At 28.6% G+C, this 25,562-nt stretch overlaps 1 protein-coding gene across 3 annotated transcripts in view; it reads right to left on the minus strand.

The window, feature by feature from the left end:
- Positions 1–25,562, minus strand: part of unc-13 — a 915,368-nt gene that overhangs the window by 33,742 nt on the left and 856,064 nt on the right. For 2 of the 3 annotated variants that reach the window (XM_075371036.1, XM_075371027.1), the window contains exons 20-23: positions 23,743–23,870; positions 20,639–20,770; positions 15,013–15,201; positions 4,943–5,156 (exon numbers count right to left, since the gene is read on the minus strand). In XM_075371036.1, the coding sequence (XP_075227151.1) occupies positions 4,943–5,156; positions 15,013–15,201; positions 20,639–20,770; positions 23,743–23,870 (663 nt within the window). The remainder of the gene's footprint in view (positions 1–4,942; positions 5,157–15,012; positions 15,202–20,638; positions 20,771–23,742; positions 23,871–25,562) is intronic. The other variant, XM_075371044.1, reaches the window with a different exon arrangement.

A 25,562-nucleotide genomic window follows, 5' to 3' on the forward strand; every position in this document is an offset into this window, starting at 1 on the left:
TTTTTTTAAATAATTTTGAAGCTGAAAATAATTCTGTTTTTTTTTTTCAGTGAAAATAATTAAAAAATCAATTAAATTGTTAAGAGTACTACATTTTTATAAAATAACTAAGTTGAAAAATCTAATTATCCTCAAAATCAAACCATTTTTTTAATCAAATTGATGAAACATTTCAATTAAATATTCATAATTTGATGAAAAACATTCAAGATAAAATTAATAAAAAAAAAAAATGCGTGTTTAATTGGTCACCTTCTCTGTATCATAAAGCATTTGTATATGTAAACAATATAAACTTATATCTCCTTTTGAAGAGGGCAACATTACATTATTATTTAAAACATGTGCAATATTTAAATATGAAATCAACCATTGAGTAAGTTTAAGCAAAGAAATAAAGCAAAAATTTGATATTAAGTAATGTGAACTTTTATTATCTGATTAACTATAAAGATGTAATCATTAAAAAACAGATTATTACAAACCTGAGCTAAGAGTAACATTCAAGAAATGTTTTTTAGACTACATTATACCAACATACATAGGGAATAGAAAATAGATACATAGACACACATAAATAAAAAATACACAAATCTTGCACAGAATTAACAATACAAACACTAAGAATATTTTGAATTTTAAACATAAATTATGTACATAAAGTAAAATAATAATGTCCAACAACTTAATACTTATTTATTGATCGTACTCTTTATTGCAAGAGGTACTGAGTGATCCAGTAATGGCATTTTCTTTTTTAACAATGACATTAATGATTAAAAATGCTAAACTGTCATTGCGAATTGAACCTAGAATCAACTGATGAGAAGTCAGCATGCTGACCATTATATCAATTGGTTGTTTAATTAGTGCATAATATGAAAAAAAAATATTGTTCTTATAGTAATGTGATAATTCCTACATTTAAAACAGTTTAACCATAAATGTTAGGTATGCTTCAGAAGAAATGATACTGGTTTAAAAAAAAAAATGGATATTTTTGAACAAAAATGTTATGAATAGCAACACTAATTATGACCAAAATTAATTTTTGTTATTAGCACCGAGCTATAATTAATTAAAAATTCTGACTTTGTCTTGCAAAATGGTAATTTTATTTTTTCAATGGTGTGACACTTTCTCCCAGACTTTGGTATCTCTCCAGTAAAGCCTTTAGAACACAACTTCTTCACAAAATTTTTTAATCATTTAGATCTGATCATAAGCTTCTAAAATTTTTTAACATCAAGAAATAGCTTTTATTCAGGTCAGATTATTCTATTTTCATAGTTCACTATAAGGGTGTAAACAGGATAGATGCTTTTTAATATTAATTATGAGCAGATTCTGCATGATTTAATTCTTGTTTAACATTTGTAAGTTTCCATTTGTCCTTGGAAGTGTTTTTTAAAACTTTTGCTTCTCATATCTTTGACAAATTTTTTTTATTAGGAAAAATATTAGAAAAGTAGTATGTAAAATGAATAAAAAATAATTACATGAATCATTAAAAAAAATAAAATTATTTTTTCTTTTCTTACATTGATTTGGTATAAATCTAACATTAGTACTTATGACAAATTAAAAAAGGTAAAAAAGTAATAGAGATACAAGTGGGAAACAACATTAGTGTGGATGATAATAATCTGTTTCAATGATATCAATGAATCCAAGTTAAATCATATCACCGAAATTCTATGAAAACAAAACAAAGAAACTTAGCAAACATTAGAGGCTTATTTTTCTATGCTCAACGTACACGGTGTTAATTTTCATTTATTTGCTTCTTACGACAGGCAGGAAACACCATAGGTGATTATGAAATTGTACCTTTTTTTTTGTTTTTAGTGAAATTTTACATAGAATATGATTTCTCATTTGATGTTAGGTTATCGCGGGTCATCAGAACACCCTTACAATTTGATTTTATTAGATTATTATGATATGATTTGAGTAATTGTATTACTCAATATGGCAGAAATGCACTAATATGCATTTGTTTTTTGGTCCCTTCAAAATTTATTTTGATGCAGCAGTTGAAATATCATCAAGTAATGTATTCAACAATAAATTAATTTTGATGAAAATTTTAATTTTCTCTAGAAAACAACAGTAAATAATAAGATTTGATGACTGCTTAAGTCTACTGTAAAAAAGGTACTAGTTTTTACAAAACCTAAAAGACCTTAAAGACAAATTAGTAGTCTTGGAAGTTTATTCTTTGATGATGCAACTCTTTACCATATATTTTAGTGTCATTCTTCATCTATAATTATGAAAGTTGCCATGTGGAAGTTCACATTGGTCAAATCCCATGCATAGTAATCTTTCTTATTGTGTGATATTCCTACTATGTTGTCATTTATCACAATGATGTTGGTCTTTTTGAGTCTAATGTCCATCGTTTGTTACAGGCCTCAAATGATCATGTATGTCTGAGTCCCATGTGATCACATATAATATCATATATGACGTCATGTATGACCTTGTGATGTCATATGAAATAATTTGTCTATGCCTGAATTTACCCGTTAGGTTATTTAAATTTATTTTAGCTGCAGTTCTCTTATAAATGTTGTCTGCTTTCTTGTCTGTGTCCAAACTCCATATCCGTTGTTTTTTCTTATTACAAGAATACTCCTCCTTTGTTTCATAACTGTCCTTGATTTTGTCCAGCTTGATCTTTAATACTCATAGTCCTGGATATATCCTTTGCACAATTCATTGGACTGTTATTTAAAGTGTTCAGAGGGAATAGAAGCTTATATATATCAACAGGTACATCATAGGGTAGTACAGACCTCTTAAAATCTAAGCATCTACATAGATGCTTAGTTAAACATTTTTGAGTTATGCTTTTTTTAACAATAACAAGTGCAAGAGAGTATGGGTAGTAATCATACTTCTTAGGCTTCTTACACCTAACAGAGAGTCAAACTGGTAGTTGTAATAGGTCACAAAAACCATAGGGTATAGTGTTAAGACATCTATAAATTTCAACTTGTTAGAACTCACTTTGTACTTGGTTAGATTAGTCCTACCTCTGAAGAATATTTCTTGAGGAATGAGACTTCTAAGCTTAAGTCTTCATACGCCATACTCTCTTGTACTTTTATCAATCATGTCAGGCTGTAATACTTGGAACATTCCAGAAGCATCTGTAGTGTGGGTACATGATGTTAACCTTTTTGCTACTCCCATCAACTGTACTACCACATGTGGTGACTTCTTCATCATTGAGTACACTTGTCTACAGAGAACTGTAGACAACGTCATTTAATAGACTGCTGATTAAACGTCATTTAATAAACTGCTTCTTCCTGTACCAATTTTTTTTTGTTTTTTTTTCACACACCTAAGACAACCTTTTTAGGTTCTTTGATCAATAAATCATCATGCATGCACTTGGAACGATTCAGTTACTGTTATATTTAATGAAATCTACATATAAATAAATTCAATATTTTCTAATCACTTCATGAATATTTTTTTCCAAAAACAGAAAAACTCTCATTGTGAATAATCATCAGCGAAGAATTTGTGCTTTTCAGCTAAAATAAACTGACACATGATTGGTCACGGACTTTCATGTGAAGGGAATAACATCCTATTGTGCTTCATCTCATGAAAGAAAAGTTATGAGAAATGTATCATAAATTAAAAATGCAAGTTTTTATTCAGGTAAATTCTTCTAAGATTTGACCAATGAGTAGTATTAACAATTTACAATTTATCTTTCTTTAATGAAAAAGAATAAAACTTTTTCACTTAATTAGAATTAAATTGAAATTAAATTATTGAGACTGTACCTTTTTTTTGTTTTAGAACATTTTAAATTAAATAAATTCTCAGAATGCTCTCCAGTTACAAGGTCATCTTTGTAGATTTCAAAACTGCTCTTTGTTGTAGTAAAGAAGTTCTGCTGAAATAAATTTTGATTCATGGAAAAATTTTAACCCATGTATTCCAGACAGTGTTTTATAAAATTCTGTTTTTAAAAAGCACGCACTGATGAATAGTTATTAGGATCTGAAATGATATCAATCACCATAACTGGACGCCTTGGTCGGCAGCTTATGATAAATTTTAATTTCCTAAAGTTGAAATTGATTCTTGTGAGTGATCATACAGATTAAAACTATATGTTCAATCTCACAAAAAAAAATTACTTTGTGATTAAAAATTTAAATGTTCAGCAAATATTTTTTTGAGGAAGCTACTTGTCCCTATTATTCCTCTTTCTACCTTCCTGGGCCACAAACTGAATATAAATGTTAACCATTTTCTAGTAAATAAAATTTTTTTCTAGGCAATCTTGTAAAACTACACAAATTTTTTTGCGTTCTATAAACTTCTTTAAAGAGCTATTAAAAGAAATACTGGGTAAAAAATAGGTTAATTATAACATAGTATGTGTTTTAAATATATTTTAGAAATTTTTAAAAATGTATGCAACACCTGTAAAATGCTTCTAACACTGGGATCTCATTCTCTTCTGTGAACTCTTCTTATAAAAAAGCTTTTGGACAAAATGCTTATTTTTACTAGATTATGTAGAAACTGTTAGTTGCGTTTGCACCTGGTTATATAAAGAATGATTAGATAGGCTAAGTTTAAAATTAAAACAACTTTGAAGAAAAAATTAGATTTCAATTACAAAAACTATATGGTCAGTCTAGACTTTAATACTGGTTTTGTTACAAACTTGAAGTTTTGAAGCAAGTGAAAAACAAAAATTTGTTCTGTATAGGTATTATGGTATTATTTATTTAGTTTGAAATTACAATGTTGCTGCTATTAATTCAAATAAATAATAAAATTAATATAAAACACGTTTACCTCATATCATTGGACATTATTACACTGTTTAATAAATGGTACATTTCTTAAATTAATAACTAATTTAACATATAAAGCTAAAAAAGGAAAAAAAAAATCATACCTTCATTTGTTTGTGATTGTACAAATGTTTTGATGAGTGTATCTGTTGTTTGTGTATACAACGACAAGGCATAACGAAGTGATTGTAATTCAGGACTCTTCTCCAGGAATGTCTTCTTTAAGCCATTACCACCAGCATGAAAATATTGTTTTATTGTATCTAATGCTACTTCAAGGACAGCACACTGTTTTGGTGATAGATTCTTTTCAACCTCCTGCAAAAAAAAATTATACAGAAGTTAAAAAATAAATGTTTCTAACTCTTACACTAATTAAATAAGATATTAATATAGTATTGGTTGTGAAGATTGTTTATTTAGATGATTCCTAATCAAACAAAATAAGGAAATTATAATATTTGAAACAATTGTGTATTTGAATTTAAAACTATATACATAAACCAACGTTCTTCTAAGATAATTTCTTTAGACAATAACTAAGTTTATAATCTCTTTCTGCCTGAGGAGTATCTCTGAACTTACTAAAATTTTAGCATTAAAAAAAAAATTATCTAATCCATTTTCTATTGATACTTGGAAATATAATTCTGGAAAATTTTTTTTGAAAGTGTTCACCTTAGCAACAGAAATTATATCATAGTAAACAGCAGATCTTCTGGAAGCACATTTTTTAGTATTAAGCACAGAGTAATGTTAAATTTATTTTTTTATAAAAGTTTAAACTAATTCTGCAGAAATTCTGTAATGTTTACAAGCATTTCAACTTTTAAATAAACTTCATTAATCTCAAACACATTTTGGGAAATTTTCTCAAACACATGGCTTGTTTTTATGGTTTTTTTCTGTTAATTCAATTGTCTATGTCTATATTATATTGATCTTATTTGAGCTCTAAATTAAAAAAAAAAAAAACAGAAAACAAATTTTTTGCCCATTTTTCCTATCTATTTGGACAAATCTAGCAAATGAAAATTTAAAAATAAAAGATTGCCCTTTCATAAGAGAAACATTCACAGATATCTTGCAAAATGTCAGCGAACACAGCTTTTTAATTGAAGGAACCAGGTTTGATGGTATTAGAAACACAAAACACTATCTCTGGTCCAAAATCAAAATTTTTCAAATGCAGCCTTCTTTTTCTTCTTAAGGGGTTTTTAAAAAAATCAGAAGTGTGCGATTTAAATGTAAGTAGATGATAAGAAAAGATGCAGCTGTACTTTTACAATCTAGTTAAATATAATAGTAAATAAAACAATTTGTTAAAAAGTCCTCTCAATATCAAGGTATTTTTTTGACTAAATTTTTCTACTATGTATAGTTAATACTCAGCTCTAGAAAAAAAGACAGAGATATAATAAGCCAAGACTTAGTAATATTACATCAATAATGTAATCATCAGCTTAATAATCTTCAAAGTGACGCAAATAAAAGTATATACTAATTAACTTTATCTTATTATTGAACTGGTTTTGCAATTGTTATACATATATAAATCATAAACTAATTTAAATATTAAATTATAATTACATTTTTATTCACAAATTTGTCTGTAGTGATATTTTACAAGTAAATACTTTGCATTAATTATTATTATGTCATCACAACTAAGACCTCTGATGAAAATTGAACTGACACTTACCCATCTTCACGACAAGCACTTTGTATAATAATTACTAGTAGCAATATTAATATTAGTAGCTATTACGAAAGAAAACATCAACATAAAGCTATGTCAATGGTTATCCATATGTAACATAATATTTTTTACCATTAAAATTTTACATAGAAAATTAAACATAAAAATTTAAATTTTGCGATCTATGTTAAATCATATTAAAAATATAAATAAAACACTTTTTAGATTGATTACTATATACTGTAATTTAAATTGAAAATTATAAAACTTTATCTGAGCAAAGAAATTTGATTAGGAGATTTTTTATATTAAATACAAATTATAGAAGGTTTTATTTAAATTTCAGTCAGTTTGAAATAAGACAAAATGTTATTGCTAACAAAAGAAAGTTTAGTGGATTCTTCAGAGATATCATGCTGAACTGTGCAAAAACATCTTGATCAGCATGGATTATGTGATGATAATATTTTTTAAACAGTGTATTGACAGCATATTCATTTGCAAATAATTATGGAAAAACTGTGGAAACTTTCAATTGATATTTCATGTATGCTGATATTTCCTCAAAAAATTCTTTTCTATCACTGTAAATACATTTTAACCACTACAGTAGGGTATCCACTACAAACAATATGGACAGTAACATGATCCTTATAGAAACACTTGTGCCACTGATAGACTTGTGTTTTTCATTACCATTTTACCATATGTTTCTTAAAGTAATGTTATTCTATTCTAATTTTTTAAGCAAAACACAAAATTTGATATTTGTGAGCTTGAAAATCAATGAGATCTTAAGAAGTAACAGTATCATATGCACACTACAGAAGCTCATAGATATTTTTAATTTTGGAGAGATAATTTTTCACATAAATTCTATCTGCTACCCTGTCATGTAATTTTTTTTCTAACCTATTTTTCTTTTTGATTTCATTTCAAACAGAGGATATAGACTCCAAGACTACTTCATAACTTCTTCCTTCTTTGATATTTGTTAACCCACCTTGCCATTCTGTCTTTTTCTTATAATCTTACTGCACCCTACTGCACACAATTTCTAAATAGTGGAGACCGACCAAGATTTTTTCCTCATCATCTTGATTATAATCACTGAATTACCTTTTCTCACACCATCTTCTCATTTTTCATTATATCTGTTTACTTCAGTTTCTTCATAACAATATTTCAAAGCTTTTCAAATAAGTTGCTTTGTCCTTTCGTATTGTTCAAGTTTCAAATCCTCACAACACAATCCATATAAAATTCTTGGCAAACGTTTTAAAAAAAAATTATAAAACTGTTTTCTAATCATAAACCTCATTTCTAAGTAATTTTCTTTCTATAAATAATAACATTATTTATTTATGAATTAATATTTTATAACGTAGTTTTTTGAGCTATATATTTAAATTTTAACTTTAATTATAAATGTACTTTGTTCACCTAATTATCTAGTTATTTTTTAATGTCATTATTGTCCCATTCATTCCCAATGGACGATATAAATTTGAAGCAGCTTAAATTCAAGAATGAATTAATTACAAATATTCCATAAATGTTAAAAATACAAATTATGGAATGCAACTACTGGTTGTGCAATAAAAAAAGTCAAGAAATGCAGTTAAAAACAATGCAAACACAGAAAAGAAGAAATTATATAAAATAATAATCAAACCAAAAAAAAAAAAACTAAAATAAAACTAAAACTAAGCTAACATAAAAAGGTTAACTAAGCTAAGATCCTGCCTAAATCCTATGCTTTTTATCTGTAAAGACATACACTCACTCACACATACATTTTGAAGACCAAACTGGACTGTCACATAAACAACTGACCATAGGTAAATATAATTAATACCTCACTCCTGCAAACAACCATCAACCAGGATAACTAAATCTTTTTAATTCCACTTACCTTTCTATTTCATTACATTACTGTTGTTCTTACAAAGTTAAATGGATTCATTCAAATGGTTAGGAAAAAGAAATTAAGATGAACCGTAAATGTAGAAAAACATTATAATAACAAAAAGAAAAAATTGAATTTCCTGTCTAACTAATGCGATAGTGAAAACTAGAAACAGTTTTCATGTAGTAAAAGATTAGATAGGCAGAATTTTCTTAATAAAGAAACATAAATATAATAATACTTGGAAAAAATCCAAAGAAAATCCAAAATACTTAGAAATCCAAAGATACTTAGAAAAAATAAAATTATTAAATGACTCTTTCAAATTAATGAAACTTTTTCTCTGAAAGGATCTTTTGAAGATAATTAGAAGCACCTTCAGGAGAATTACTGGCAACTGTTTTGCTAAATAACTGGTTATTTAACACTTTAAGTACGTAGTGGAATAATATCTTTAGTTTGTGTTGTGTATCAAATTTCAAGCGCACAAAATTTGGAAAAAATAACATTAAATAGACAAGTGCAATCCATATTGAACATATAATCCATTTACATACATAAGGGTTTTCTAACCTTTTTAATATGGGTATCATTAACAACTGTGCTACCAATAACTTCACTGAGGAAGATGCTATCTCCTCATTGAAGATAAATGTCTTACATAACACCTATTCTGAAAGGTCTTTTGTAAGAAAACATTTGTTTTAAAGATGAATCATTCAATATTCAATAATTTCTAAGTGTTTGTTTTTTCATTTTGTTTGATGAAAATATTTCTCAACAAAAAAATAAAAGTTATCCCCAAACTTTATTTATCCACCACCAAAAGCTGCATTTCAGGAATTACACTGTTAATGAAATCACTCTTATGTCCAGACTGAATATATTAATAAATAATATAATCTAAAATGTTTTGATCCTTGATAGAAATTTAAATTATTTCACTGAAAATAGTAATGAACAGGAATTAAAATAAATCTACCACAGAGTATTTTATTCGATATGACCTCAGATCTTTATGCATGTTTATTTTAACAAGTCGGATGAGTTGGAATATAAATGAACAATGCACATTCTTGTTGGCAATTGAACTCATGACAAGCATAATGCAACCTCTAATCTCATATTAGAAGCACAGTGTGACTATAAACAAATGTATAAACTGTTCCCACCAAATATAACTGAAGTATGACCTACATAAATTTCTCATGACAACCTTTTTACTTCCTTGTATGAAGTAAAGGAAGTATTCCTTTGCACACAAAAAATTTCAGATTTCAGTAAAAATATCCATTCTGACCATCCCTGAATCCATTTTGACTAGCTTCAGGGTGACATCTATATGTACGTATGTATGTATCTCGCAAAACTCAAAAATGAATAGCCATAGGATGTTGAAATTTTGGATTTAGGACTGCTGTAACATCTAATTGTACACCTTCCCTTTTGATTGCAATCGACTGAACCAAAAGTGTCCAAAAAAGCCCAAAATCCAAAAAAATTGGATTTTGGACTTTTTCTTAACTGCGGTAATAAGCCCTCATTGAAAGGTTTTCAACAATATATGTGGTACTTATTTTCATTGGTTCCAGAGTTATAGCCAAATAAAATTTTAATTAATGAAATATTTGGATCTTACAAACTAAGGCATATCAACTATTTTTTTTTGTTATTTAAGTATATTGATTTAATAATTATTAATGCGTGATTATAAAAAAAATTACAATAAATAATTATTCAATAATAACAATAAAAAAAAATATTTAAAAAAATCAGAAGTTATTAGTGAAATTATATTTTATGTACTTTTAAAAATATGTATATGTAATTTAATTTAATAGGCATTATTACATATGTGTATATGTAATAAATTTGGTGAAATATCTGATTATTTAATATTAATTGAAAATTATAATTTAGAATCATATTATTTTTTGATTTTGTAGTTTAATTTCTGTTCAATTTTATTTAATTATTCTGCAATTTCTATTTAATGTAATGTTATCTACATTAAAGTTAACTACAGAGTGACTGAAAAATAGACCCTCACAAAAACAACATATACAATGAGAAGTACATGCCCAATCTTTAATAAATGGTAAAAAATTCTTATATTTTACTTCATTACTTCTCTGATACTGTCCAAGTTGATCATAATTTCATTTATTTGTTTTTTGTTGCCAATCATTTAATTGTACATTGGTTTGATATAATTCGTCTGATCTTAATTTGTGTATGTATTCTCTAGTTTTCAAATTTTCTCTCTCTTTATATTCATCATCCTCTCTTACTCTTTTTATTCTTTCCTTGGTCTTCATGTTTTCTTCCTCTTTTTATTTATCCTCTTGTCTTAATCTTTTTATTCTTTCTTTGGTTTTAACAATTTCTTTTCCTTCATATTCATCTTCTTATTGTTTTTTGAGATTTATTTCTTCATGTTATCTTTCTTTTTTCTGTATGATTGTTTATTTTTCATTTGTGATTATTCACCAAATAATCCAATAATTTTTTTTTTTTTTTGTCTTCAGTCATTTGACTGGTTTGATGCAGCTCTCCAAGATTCCCTATCTAGTGCTAGTCGTTTCATTTCAGTATACCCTCTACATCCTACATCCCTAACAATTTGTTTTACATATTCCAAACATGGCCTGTCTACACAATTTTTCCCTTCTACCTGTCCTTCCAATATTAAAGCGACTATTCCAGGATGCCTTAGTATGTGACCTATAAGTCTGTCTCTTCTTTTAACTATATTTTTCCAAATGCTTCTTTCTTCATCTATTTGCCGCAATACCTCTTCATTTGTCACTTTATCCACCCATCTGATTTTTAACATTCTCCTATAGCACCACATTTTAAAAGCTTCTAATCTTTTCTTCTCTGATACTCCGATTGTCCAAGTTTCACTTCCATATAAAGCGACACTCCAAACATACACTTTCAAAAATCTTTTCCTGACATTTAAATTAATTTTTGATGTAAACAAATTATATTTCTTACTGAAGGCTCGTTTAGCTTGTGCTATTCGGCATTTTATATCGCTCCTGCTTCGTCCATCTTTAGTAATTCTACTTCCCAAATAACAAAATTCTTCTACCTCCATAATCTTTTCTCCTCCTATTTTCACATTCAGTGGTCCATCTTTGTTATTTCTACTACATTTCATTACTTTTGTTTTGTTCTTGTTTATTTTCATGCAATAGTTCTTGCGTAGGACTTCATCTATGCCGTTCATTGTTTCTTCTAAATCCTTTTTACTCTCGGCTAGAATTACTATATCATCAGCAAATCGTAGCATCTTTATCTTTTCACCTTGTACTGTTACTCCGAATCTAAATTGTTCTTTAACATCATTAACTGTTAGTTCCATGTAAAGATTAAAAAGTAATGGAGATAGGGAACATCCTTGTCGGACTCCCTTTCTTATTATGGCTTCTTTCTTATGTTCTTCAATTGTTACTGTTGCTGTTTGGTTCCTGTACATGTTAGCAATTGTTCTTCTATCTCTGTATTTGAACCCTAATTTTTTTAAAATGCTGAACTTTTTATTCCAGTCTACGTTATCGAATGCCTTTTCTAGGTCTATAAACGCCAAGTATGTTGGTTTGTTTTTCTTTAATCTTCCTTCTACTATTAATCTGAGGCCTAAAATTGCTTCCCTTGTCCCTATACTTTTCCTGAAACCAAATTGGTCTTCTCTAACACTTCTTCCACTCTCCTCTCAATTCTTCTGTATAGAATTCTAGTTAAGATTTTTGATGCATGACTAGTTAAACTAATTGTTCTGTATTCTTCACATTTATCTGCCCCTGCTTTCTTTGGTATCATTACTATAACACTTTTTTTGAAGTCTGACAGAAATTCCCCTTTTTCATAAATATTACACACCAGTTTGTTTAATCTATCAATCGCTTCCTCAACTGCACTGCGCAGTAATTCTACAGGTAATTTGTCTATTCCAGGAGCCTTTCTGCCATTTAAATCTTTTAATGCTCTTATATATATATATATATATATTTATTTGTATTAATGTGTTGCTTAGATTGGGAGATATAGCATTAAAGACAAAAGTGGTATTTTGGACAAAACTTTTAAGCTTTTAAATGATTTTAATGCAGTTTATTGAAAAAATGTTGGTTTCGCCATGCGCTCTATCAAACACGAAGAAAAACTTTCAAATTTCTAAAACTTTTTTCTCACAGATTTATTTTTAATTTGATGATTTTTGAAATCTGAAGCACCTGTCGAAAAGTAGAGTATTCAAGCTTTAATTTTTTTTTATTGTTCTCTCTAAGTCTCTTGGTTACAAAGTTAAAGTACTCTGAAAACAATAATTTTTTATCATAAAATATAGGTGTCCCTTTAATTTTTTGTACTAGTGTAGTGGGTATTTAATTTTATTTGAAATATCAGAAAAACATAATTTTTGCTTTTCTTTTTTTTAATCAGCCATCGCCTTCCTAGACCACCTGAATGCTCCCAATTTTCTGTGGGCCTCCTACTGCCCCCATGTAGGCCTCCAGCACCCAAAAGGGAACGATCACCCTCTTTGAGAACGAATGCTCTACAGCCTCACACCTTGACCTTTTAAATTGAAAATTGAATGGAATCAATACCTTAATACAGAAGTAATCTGACAAAGGTTGGTCAAAATTAGTCCATTGGTTATGGAGATATAAGGTGTGAGGCAACGAACATACAAACATCTGAAAAATTTCCGTCTGGTTTTTTAGGTGTCAAAACATCAAGATCCAGTTAAAACTGCATATGCTCAAATAGGACCGATTACAATACTTTCCCTTCTATAGCTACAGCGCTAGATGGGAAAGTAAAAATTAGGTGGCTGAAACAATAAATGAAAAGGTAATAATATTTCTCCTGGAAAATTATCCTGAGACCAGCTGATTGGGAACTAAGCAAGATTAAACCAGATAAAAAAAATTAAATTTACCTGATTAAATTAAGTCAGTTGATTAAATCTGGTAATTGTTAATGGCAAACCTATTAAAAAATTATATACTGCAAAAAAGTGAAATAGGATTATGGAGAAAAAACATAAAAAAGGCAGCAACTATAATAAAGAAGACCTAATAGATCCAAGAGAATAACAATTTTAAGGTATTTGGTATGATAAAGTACTGAGCTGAACACAAAAAAATGAAATACTGGGGTGATTGAGATAAAAATTGTGCTATCCGAAGCTAAAATAATGGGGTATAAATGAAAATATTTTGGAGGAAAAAACAATATATATATATATATATATGTGTGTGTGTGTGTGTGTGCATGCGCGCATGTGTGTGTGTGGTTGAGGAGGGAACGCGGGAGGGTAGGCAAATGAATATTTAAATAGTATAACAATAAAAATAAGATTAAAAAATGTCTGAAAGATTAAAAATTGACTGTTAGCAACTCTGACAACCAAATAATGCAGGCAACAATTTGTTAAACACGAAAAAACTGAAGGATAAACAATTTTTTGGTACAAAAACACACAATTATGACTTCATATGTGAAGGCAGTTTTGTAAGGGACAATGGTAAACTTACAGTATATAATGACTATCATTTTCCCAATGGTGACTAATAGTAATAATTCAGAGTTTCATAAATAAATCGTCAAAGCCTAGATGGAATCCTAAGGTAAAGAAATGAACATATACTGCAGAAAGGAAACTAAATAAATCAAAGATGCCTCATTTCTACATGGATAAAATATTTTTACTGGAAATGTAACAGTAGCACTGGAACAAGTTGATTGAAGAAATGTGAAGTATGAAATTAGTGAATCTATTGTTAAATTATATTAATGTTGAATTTATTAAAAGATATTGTCAGAATGATATGAACAAACATTGAACAGCAATTATATTTTTTTAAAGAAGCAATGAGCTGAAAATGGATAACTTGAAAGGTAATTGAAATTTGCTAAACTTCAAGCTTTTGTAATAGAAAGAAAGAGGAAAAAAATAAATATTTTGAGAAATCTTAAAGATATATTGATTAGGAATATTGAAGTTTTCATAATTTAAGAAAGTGGTTGATAATGTTTGAGTAGGAAGATCAAGGAATGGGCAGTTTACTCATTGCATTAGAGTAAAGGCTGGCAGAGACAGAGTACAATCTGAAAGTCTTCTTTTATTTTTAATCCAATCTTCCAATATACTTTGTGTGCAGTAAATTACTGCTTGATGGATATCACAACAAAAAACACTTAGAGTTTATATTGTACAATCACTATTGGTTGAAAATGGCAGTCTTGGGCGTATGATCATGGTTATGACTTACTCATGAAAGAACTATTGTCCTTTCCACATTGATTATGTTCAATCAGTTATGTCAATTGCATTCTTGAAAATTCAGCAGCGGATAGAAAACTTGAGTTTTATCATGAAAATGAACTCATTTGTTCATTTCATTATTTTTAAAAAAAAGGAAAGAAGCATAGAAATCACTAAAATCACACAACCAGAAAACCAAAAAGCAAACCATTAATTAAAACACTTCCCCATGTTTGTAAATTAGGTAGTAAACATTTTCAGACATTAGAACTGATATTATACATACAGATGGTTCTTGCTCTGCTTTCATATAAGATGTGAAACTCTGACTTCTTTTTTCATTAAAAGACTGTAATTGTTTTCTGTTAAAAACATTAATTAAACTTCTCCCAATACCTTTAAAAGCTTCTGATCCTGCTCTATGTTTATTTTCAAGACTAGATGATTTTGTCATTGTTTCTGTTTTACTATGTTTCTGTAAGCCATTATTGTTATTAATAAATAGAGAGAGAAATATATTACTATTAATATAATAAATAAAATAGAATAGAATAAGTAAATAAAACAAATAGAACTTATTCTGTGAAAAAAACAAACAAAATGAAATAATACATAAGAACAGATTTAATATTACTAACTCTTGTTTCCACAATATTTTTCAGTTTTGTGTGCAACTCACACAGTAAATTTCAGATTTCCCAGATAAAAAGTGATTAACCAGAATTCTTGGGTGGAAAGCTGATCAAGGGTGCTCAGTGGTATCTATTGAAATATAATGAATACAGAAAGTTATTCATTGTTCTAGTTGATGCCACTATCAATCATTTTTAGTGATTTGCTAAAATTACTAAAAAATGTTTAGTGCATTTTAACATTTTTATTCCAAATTTTGTTTTTGAAATTTTCATTGTCAATATTTTTTAGAATGGCCTTCTTATTATGCAATTTTTATATATTTACAAAAATTACATTTATGTAATTTGAGTTTAAAATAGAAATATAATATTATAAAATATAGGTTCATCAAATTTAAATTAATTATATTAATATGATTTCATCCTTTATTGCCCTTTCACCTCTGATGTTTATTTTGGATGTTAAACAATTTTCCATCAACTGTTCAAAACAAAACTTGAGGAATAATGAAACAAAGTGGTTTGATAATTGCAATCAGCTTTTGGTTATTTATTCCAACAGAGTGAAAAATTTAAGTAAATAGTCTTGGTCTAGTTATCTTTAACCAAGGTTATGTAGAATAAAAGTTTGTCTTTTCTTTTCATAGTCACAGTCCATGATGATGTCTGGCTGTGCTCAACTGAACCAATTGTTTACATGATCATTGTGTAAACTTTAAAACTGATAATTTTTTAAACTATTGTATTGTTCTAAAAAAAAAACTGACAGAGTATAGAATATACTTTATTAAAATATAGAATCTTTAAATTATTACTGACAAGTACAGGGAAAATGTCAGTGGATTTTAGCAATTTATTTTTAATTAAACCTAAAATAATGTTTGAATTTCATTTTGTTAGTAATGGTAAAAATATACATCCAAAGTTTATATAAGGTATACCATAAAAAAAACAACATTATTTGCAATTATAAGTGTATGACCAGGTGTGTAAGTTTATGTCCTACTAAATCTTAACCTCAGTAACAAAGTTAATTAATAACAAAAAAAAAGATTTAAGGTGTCATTTGACAGTCAAAATCAGTAGAAATAAATTATTCAATTAACAAATATGCCTCTTATTATAATGAATTTTATTGTTTAAGAGACTCAAGATTTGATCTTTTTACAATCTAATCATTTGTCTTTCTCAACCCCATTTCTTCATACTGGGAAATCACAAATTTTTTGCAAATTCTTTTTTAGCTATTGGCAATTTATAGAATAATTACATCATACACTATGTCAATTTGAATTATTTACAGACTTTCACTTTTGAAGTGATGATAGTTCAGACATTTATTTAGTATTATAACTTTGGAGGTGCTATGTATACATTTTAACAAAGAGATGAGAGACTTTTGGAAGTGACAAGTAAAAAAATGCCACAGTCTTGTTGGAAATTGAGCCTGAGATCAGCTAATCTAGACGTCAGCATGCTAATCACTACACCAACAAGTGGCCATCTGATTAGAGGATAATGCTATGAATTATGTAAATAAATGTATCATACCCAAATGAAATAGCTTAAATAGTTAAAGTTAAACTTATTCTCTGGTGCTACCACACATTCAAGCTTAAAACAAAAAATGCCTAACTGAATGAGGGTAAAACATTTTAGTAACTAGTCTTTTATTATGTTTTTCAAATGCTTTTTCTTGGTAACCACATTCTCTTTAAATTAATTGTAATTTTATTAATTACACAACAAAATTAAGCATTGGTTGTATAATTAATCATAATTTATTATAGATCTAACTTGATACTTACACACATGTTTATTACAAACATAAATTCATACACTTTGTATAATAAATTCTGTATGAATGGCAATATAATAACAGTGCTACTAATGTCTAAGTTCATGCTGTAAATTCATGACTCCATTAATACTGATCATTATGTAACATCATGGAGATTGTGAAAAGTTGATTCAGTATAGTATGGGTAAAGGTAACTTTATACTCTGTAAACCTTGGTCCTAATTTTGATTTCTACTCTTCTACAAATGCAGTATGTATAAAAATATTTACTGGTTCTTTCACTGGAAGAATACCTTGGTGTCATTAGAATTTTAGAAATGAACTGAAAACATCTGTCAAAAACTAGTCATCATGCTAATGGTATAATATTCTTAATTTACTAAAAATAGGATGTTGCTGCCAGTTATTGGTAAGGTCTTCGACAAGTTTCTGTACCTGCATATAAATGAGAGGTTCATCTCACAAAGCTTATTGATAGAAAATCAATACAGGTTTCGTCCTGGAAAGGGTACTGAGGATGCCATACTCCACGTGATGAGTGTGGTAAGAGCTAGTGAGGAGGAATATGTCTTGGGAATTTTTCTGGCCATCTCCAGTACATTTAATAACCTGTGGTGGCCTTCTGCCATTACATCAATTACAAAAGGACATAGTGAACTGTGATTAATGCAAATGTTACTTCAGGTATTGGGATGTGCTGCTCCATGAGGGCGAGCATGAGGTTGGCAAGACGCTGTCCAAGGGTTGTCCTCAGGGCAGTATGTTGGATCCATTGTTGTGGGTGGTGGAGTTTGATTCCCTTCTGCAGTTGAGATTGTCCGGCAGGTGTCTCATTGTGGCTTGTGTCAAAAATGGGCTCCTGCTACTCAAAGAAAGCTTGCAGAGGGAGGTTGAGTTTCGAGCCACCCAGACATGCAAGATACTTGAGTTGTGGGGTCATCAACATAAGATGATGTTCAGCCTGGAGAAGACCATGATGATGCTTCTTAAAAGCCATTTGGCAGTGAGGCATCAGGCTTGTGTTTTGATGTCAGGCCTTCGTATTAAATATGTTGAAGTACGAAAGTACCTTGGGATGTTTCTTGATGAGAAATTGCAGTTCAAGAATTGCCTTAATTACGACGCAGAGAAGGCTTGTTGTGCCTTCTTTGGTATTTGACGAGTGGTCAATCCTGATTGGAGTCTTAAATTTAAGACTATGAGTATCCTGCATAAGGACGTGTGCGAGGCAATTATGCTATATGCAGTGCCTGTTTGGGCGGATAGACTAAAATTTAAAAGCTATCGGGATATATTATTAAGAGCTCAACGTCTTATATTATTAATGGTAACAGGAGGTTACTGTAGTATTTCACAGGAGGCAATTTTGGTGATTGCAGGTGTGATACTGATAGATTTAATTATGTCAGAAAACCAGCAGCATTATGTTGTTAAGAAGTTAGGTGAATTGACTTGAGAAAAAATTTGTGAGATAGAACAGCATGGTAATGCATTATGGCAGGCCAAATGGGATGAGGCAGCGAGTGGGTGTTACATGCATGATCTCTTCCCAGATGTTGATGGTTTGCCCCTTTGATAGGGCACCCCTTGGGTTCACCCTAATAAGTATATGACACAATTCTTTCTGGTCATGGCAACTTGCCAAGGGAATTTAGAGTTCTGCCTGGACTTTCCTATATTACGGTTTTGTTTTTCTGGTGTTATGATGTTTGATGTTTTTGTAGTGTTTTGTTTATTTAGTTTTATTTTTAGTTTTGTGTTATGTTATGGTTGTGTGTTAAACGCAACTTCTAACCTATCGAGTAGGTAGATGTGTTTTTAACTTCAGTTCCTTCATGTCATCAGTCTTGTTAAAGACTCGACATAGATGTGTTTTGTTTTAATGAGTTCATTTCCTGGTAGTACTCGATGGAAATATCACATGTGATATTCGCATTGGTGTTATCCTTACTGAGGCAAGAACAAGGCTGAGAGATGCCTTTTGCTGGGGTTCTGAAAATGACCTCTGGTAAAGCCCATAAGGGCTAGGTACAGAGGGAGTGGCGTGACGACCAAAACTGCCACATGTGGAGGCTGTCTTCCCCTATGAGGTCAGGATAAACTAATAGGAAAAGTAACTGCAATTCAGTCAGTATTAAATTTTTTGGATATCACAAATTAAAGAATGTAAATTCATCCATTTTCAAATTTAGAGATCTATATTTATAAATATAAGGAAATTGAATCAGATCAGATATTGTGAAAATCTCGCTGAGCTTCAGATGAATTTTAAAAAATCAGAAAATATAATTTTTAAATTATTTTTAAGGTTCATTCATTTTAAATCAATTTGTCGATTGATTTAATACAAAAATTGCAAGTATGTTGAATAAAAATGTCAGTATTTTAGAAATGGAAATAATTGAATTTTAAACTGACCTACAGTTAAAAACAAGAGTATCACAAACTGATTTTTGGACAGTTCTGGATGAGAAAAAATATCCACTTGTAAAGGAAACTTTTCAAAGGTTAAACTCCTTCTTATTTCTTTTTCGGTTTAGCCTCTGAAACCACCGTAAGGTATTACTTCAGAGGATGAATGAGAATGATATATATGAGTACAAATAAAGTGCAGTCTTGTACAGTCTCAGGTTGACCATTCCTGAGATGTGTGATTAATTGAAACCCAACCACCAAAGGACACTACTACTTTGGATAAACTTACCTTTGTGAAAGTGGCTTTTCAACATTGCAATTTTTAAAATCAAAGTTCAGATCCAGAAAAACAAATGAAAATCTGAATGATTGTATGACTTGCAGTAATGCCATATGTACTACAGCACAATAAACTGAGTGAAGATATGCATTGTCATCCGCCTAACACACCACCATTGGTCTGCTGTGCACCAATAGAAGCTAAAATAAAAATGGAGCACATACAACAAATCCACGCACCATGCTTTTTTTTTATGGAAAGTGATATTTATATTTATATATACTGAAAACAGTATTCCATTGGATCTTGGGAGGTCTTCAAAGAGGTGGGTATGTATATTAGTATAATCTTTTCACTGTAAACTTTAATCTATTTATACAGAGAAAGGTTATTAATAAGAAAATACTTACTGGGATCAAAATGCTCAATGTACCACTGGAGGAAGTCAAATGTGATACCAAAAGTGGTGAAAGAATCTCTGTGGAACTGACTGTAGCATTAGGGATAGAATTGCATTCAGGCTTTGATAAAAGCAGTTGTAAATTGTCTAATTTAAGCAGTTAAATAGTGCTAGTTACCTTTTTTATATTTCTCAACAATATGCTGTAAACACTATAAACTTCTGATAGTCTTTGTTATATACAAAGAGGTAAATACTTCAAAATTCATTACTGTTTATATCATGCTTGAGAAAAAAATATAATATGAAATTTATACCTTATAAATGTGAAATGAACATAAAAAAATATCAAGCTTACTAAAATTCAAAATCAATACATACCATAACACCACTGAGAGCATTTTTTACATCCTGTTTGCCAACCATATGATTTTTTATTAACCGTGACATATCTTCTATTTTTGCATTTGCTGCAAGGTTTTTTGCATTATCAGTCAAATTCTTAAGAATCATCTGTAATAAAAAATAATGTAATTTTATTACTAAGATTAGAATAAATATAAATGCATTTAAATATTAAGTTAAAATAATTCATGTTCTAAGTTTATGATCTTTTCAGGACTGTTTCAGAACTTCTTAATCTTTGATATTACAGGTGGTGCTGTTGTTAATGTGTCTTAAAGTAAAAAAGTCCCTTTAGTATGTATGTAATCAAATAGTATATTTGATCTGTGGTTGTGAATATTCTGCTAATTCTGTAAGTATACATTTTTGTCAAATTTAGTGTGTTCACTTGTTATTAGTGTGAAATTTGTAAATTTAATGTTTAAGTGCTACTAAATTTGCATTTTACAGTTAACATTTTAATTTTAGTATCCATGTCTTGTTTCAAAAGTAATATGTAACATTTGTGTATATATATATATATATATATATATATATATAAAACTGACAATATTTTCATTCTCTGTTACTGTGCCATTTAAACAACAAACAAAATATACAAGATTACATATAATAGTATTGAGTTTATCAGTAGTGTATGAAACATTTGTCAGTGTATTTACATAATGTAAACATAATGCAGAAGTAAATAAATTAAACTTCACTGCCTTAGCTAAATTCCGTACTCAGCAAACTGGAAGGATATTCACGCACAGATACATTGAACAATATTCGAACAGTACAAGCAGTACACACAACAGAATTAGGATGCATATACAAAAATATTAATGACAATATATAATTTCTGCATGTAGAACCATAAATACCACAATGTCTAAACACTTGAATAATATAACTTATAATAATATAATATACCTAATCCTCAATATTACAGTATTTTATCTGGAACTGTTTTAAAGTTGCTGAGTGGTTTCCATACTTTTGACTGTATAAATGTACTAACTCTGACAAAAACAAGACATTAATGAACAAACACAAGAAAGTTTATTAGCAGATCTCATATCAAACAGGTTTTTAATCAACTAATCATAAGCATCATTAATGACATTGCCACCTGGAATGTCATAACCAAAGAGGCCATAGAATTTTTTTGAAAATTAATTCTACTTTTTTAAATAGTGAGTAATTTATTATTATAATTATTTTAGTTATTTAATTGCATTTTGTCTTGGTGACCAACAAATAAACTTTTTTTAAAAATTAAACATATTTTCAAAGTATATGGAATTGTGTTTTGAGATCACAGCAACCAGTGTTCTGCAATTCCACTCACCCATGCTTTACAAATCCTGAAGGAGTAGTGCAGTAAATGTGAAAATGTCTTCTGGAAGCACACAATTCCATGTATTTTGAAAAAGAATCTTTTTAATAAAAATGTGTTATTCATTTTGTCAAGTTGAAGAAAACACTAATAAAGTCATAGTTCGGGCATGGTATCAGGTGTACTTATTTTTTATTATGCTATTGGCTGTGTGAATCCCACAGCTACTTCTTATTCAAAAAAGACAATTACTAAGGAACATATTGTCTTAAGTTAGTAGTTTTTTAAATTATTTAGTGAATATTAAACATATTTAAATGAATTATGTAAACAAAAAATAACTTAGTTCAAATAATGTAATGTAAATAAAAGTGTTCAATGCAAATATTGTATAAGTGTTGACATAACTTATGAAAAAACAATAAACATAAATATAATCTAAATTAAATAAACAAACAACTAACTTACAAACAATGCCTCTTTATTAATGTACCCATCACCTTAAAATACAATCCATTAGCTAATCAATATACCATTAGAAAGTTTTGTACTATTATTATATATTAAAAAAAAAAAAAAATGGAAAAAGTGTCAGTTTCTAAATTTACAAAAATTCCAGCACTTTTTTTAAAGACTTTATTTAGTTTCTTTGTCAGTGGTGATGTAGCTACAATATCTGTTGGCATAAGATCTATTTTAAGTAGAATTGTTAAGTTTGCCTTTTCAAAGGTTTTTTCACATTTCATCCTACAATCAGTACATACTTGTATGTATTTTTCCTATATCATAATATCTTAATTATGTAAGTAAGAGGACAATAAACAAAACATTGTAGAACACCTTTAAAACATAGAATACATTTCTACTGAAGTCGATGTGCCAATCTACAGGTTATTCTTGATAGTTGTCTATATTTTTACATGAATATTTCATTGATAGTTGAAGATGATCTTGGTTTTGTAGAAGAGGTTACCAACTGATAACACATGAACATCAATCATGTTAAGAGAAATAAAATAAATATCACAAAATGAAGATTTAAAAAAAAAAAATAGTTTGAACAAAAATCACAATGGTCTTTTACTCATGTAAAAATTATACCATTTTAGTGTTTTGATGTTTTTAGTCTTTCTTTTAATCTAATTTTGACTATCAAAAATCAAAATTTCATAGGTTTAACATTACATTCAGTTTTCTCCAGAAGAGCTTTAAAATAATAATAAAATTCATTATAAGTTGTGTTCCTTCATTTTAATGAATTTTCATTAACACTAAACTGATTGATATAAATAATCTGTTAATTGGTACATAAAACAATCCAAACAATGAGAGATAAATCAATTGCTTGATCACAAATTTATCAGTTTAGATGTTATGTCTTTTTATGCTTTAACTCCAATGATTAGGACATTTACTGAATGTTCACAAAATCGATACATAGTTACATATACGTTAAATCATTTAATGATCATATTATAGTTATTTCTAAATAATATTAAAATGCCAGTTTCTTTAACAACTAGTGCTTATCTTCTGTAAGTTACAGCAGACTGTTACGTGTTATGCAATCTACTGCAAATATGTTCCTCACAAAATACTCTTTTTGGTTCACTGAATGTTCCACATCAGTGATCTAAGTTAAGTGAAAAATTAAGCTTACTTTAAATAAGCTACGAATTAAATTTATGGCTCTGTTATTTAGGTAATCAATTAATTAACAATAAGAATGATCACTTTTATTATTCAACATTCTACTTACACTCTTATCAGTCATTGGGGGTAATACAACTTCTTTCTCCAATATTCTCATGACAATTTTCCACAACTCCTTCAATAACCTCTTCAATACAGTCTTTTCACATGATTGTGCATAAAGGGAGAGTGATCCTGGTAAAATTAAGAAAGATAGTTAATGAAGAGTATAAGAGATATAAGTAGTATATGAGATTAAAACTGATTGATTGTCATCTTAAATGAAAAAAAAACATACAAAAGTTGAATATCAGGTATTTTTTTATATTATGTAACAAAATATTGTCTATTTTTACCAGGAATGTTAATAATTGCGGGTTTTACCAGTTTTTGAAAAATTAGTTAAGTTTTTTACAAAGTTAATTTTTTTAAAGGAATCTTTTTTTTTACATTTACTGTAGATTTTTTGTTTTTGCATTTAAACATAGTAATAAGTCTTTTATTGGACCATTTTATGTAAAAATAGACCATGTCACTAAGTATTATTTTAATATATTCAAGGATTTGCAAAGATTTACATAATAAATCTTGGTTTGAAATTTAAAAGTATGTTCAGTCGCTTAAACTCTCATCTGAATTAGTAGAATAAACAATATCAGAAAAGGAGTACAGAGCTGGTTCAATATATAGAAAATAGTGTTAGATACAGTGTATTCAAGAGAAAAATATATATTAATCTTTTAAATCTAATAATTCTGACTGTGAATTTTGAATTGCTACAAAAATGGAGAAATTAAGTATAACAGGTGTAGTAAATAGACTAGTTTGGATGAAAATACAATGTGTAGATAGGTAGGTAATGCATAAAATTAACTTTGTGTTTTGAAAATTTGATTTAGGATTAAGAAAACTATTAAATTAATGTAAAAGTATGGTGATTACTCTACAGTGACTAATGTAGATTTCCAATTTTACAATGATTTTATGAGCAAAAAACCTGTATATTTAATTATATTAAAACAAACACACCACGTGCACAAACATGCATGCACACACACACACACACATACACACACACAAACTTTGTTCAATTATTTTAGCCAATTGAAATTACTTTTTTTTATAATGTGAAATACACCAAGATCTTATTTAAATATATAACAAGTTACAGAATGCTCATAAGCTACTACGGTTTACATGCTGAAATAATTTTGTTTGTAGGTTTCATCTGGAAGTGGTAAATGGTTATGATGTTATTTTTTGCTGATTTTGCCACTTAAATATAAAAGACCTTTTTAGGGCTGTCTCCTAAGTATGTGTTGCTACTGCCTAATGGAACTGAAAGTTTCTAGGTAAGTCCAAAAAAAGCATTTCTACTGCTTTTATAATTATGTCTCCCAACACATGAGCAAAAGTGGTCAATGGTTTTTTTCTCTGTCCACTGAGGAGGTTGTGCCACAAATTAATAAATGTTTTCATATTACTGTATGCTTTGGAAGGTGAGAAAAACAATGTTCATTATCATTTTTTTCAAGATTATCTCAGTTAAAGAAAAAAAAAGTGTATTCTTTCTTCAAAATATGCATTAATTTTTATTAATGCATATTAAAAAATTGATTTTGTCTCAGAGTTTAAGTAAATTTTACTCAAGTAACTGACCCTAATAATTGTGCATTTAATAATATCCAATATTATGAGGTTGGACATTCTCATGCAGTATTATAGAAAGCTTGATTCTATTAAAAACCACAAACATTCATTTATTTTTGTTATAAACATTCCATATAGTGCATTTATTTACATCTGATTTAACAAAAAAAAACCTTCAAACCATTCATAAACTTTTGTTACAGTTTTATAACTACTCACTGTTTATAGTTTCATATC

This window comes from Lycorma delicatula, chromosome 1 (assembly GCF_047948215.1).
Source record: "Lycorma delicatula isolate Av1 chromosome 1, ASM4794821v1, whole genome shotgun sequence".
Lineage (NCBI taxonomy): Eukaryota > Metazoa > Arthropoda > Insecta > Hemiptera > Fulgoridae > Lycorma > Lycorma delicatula.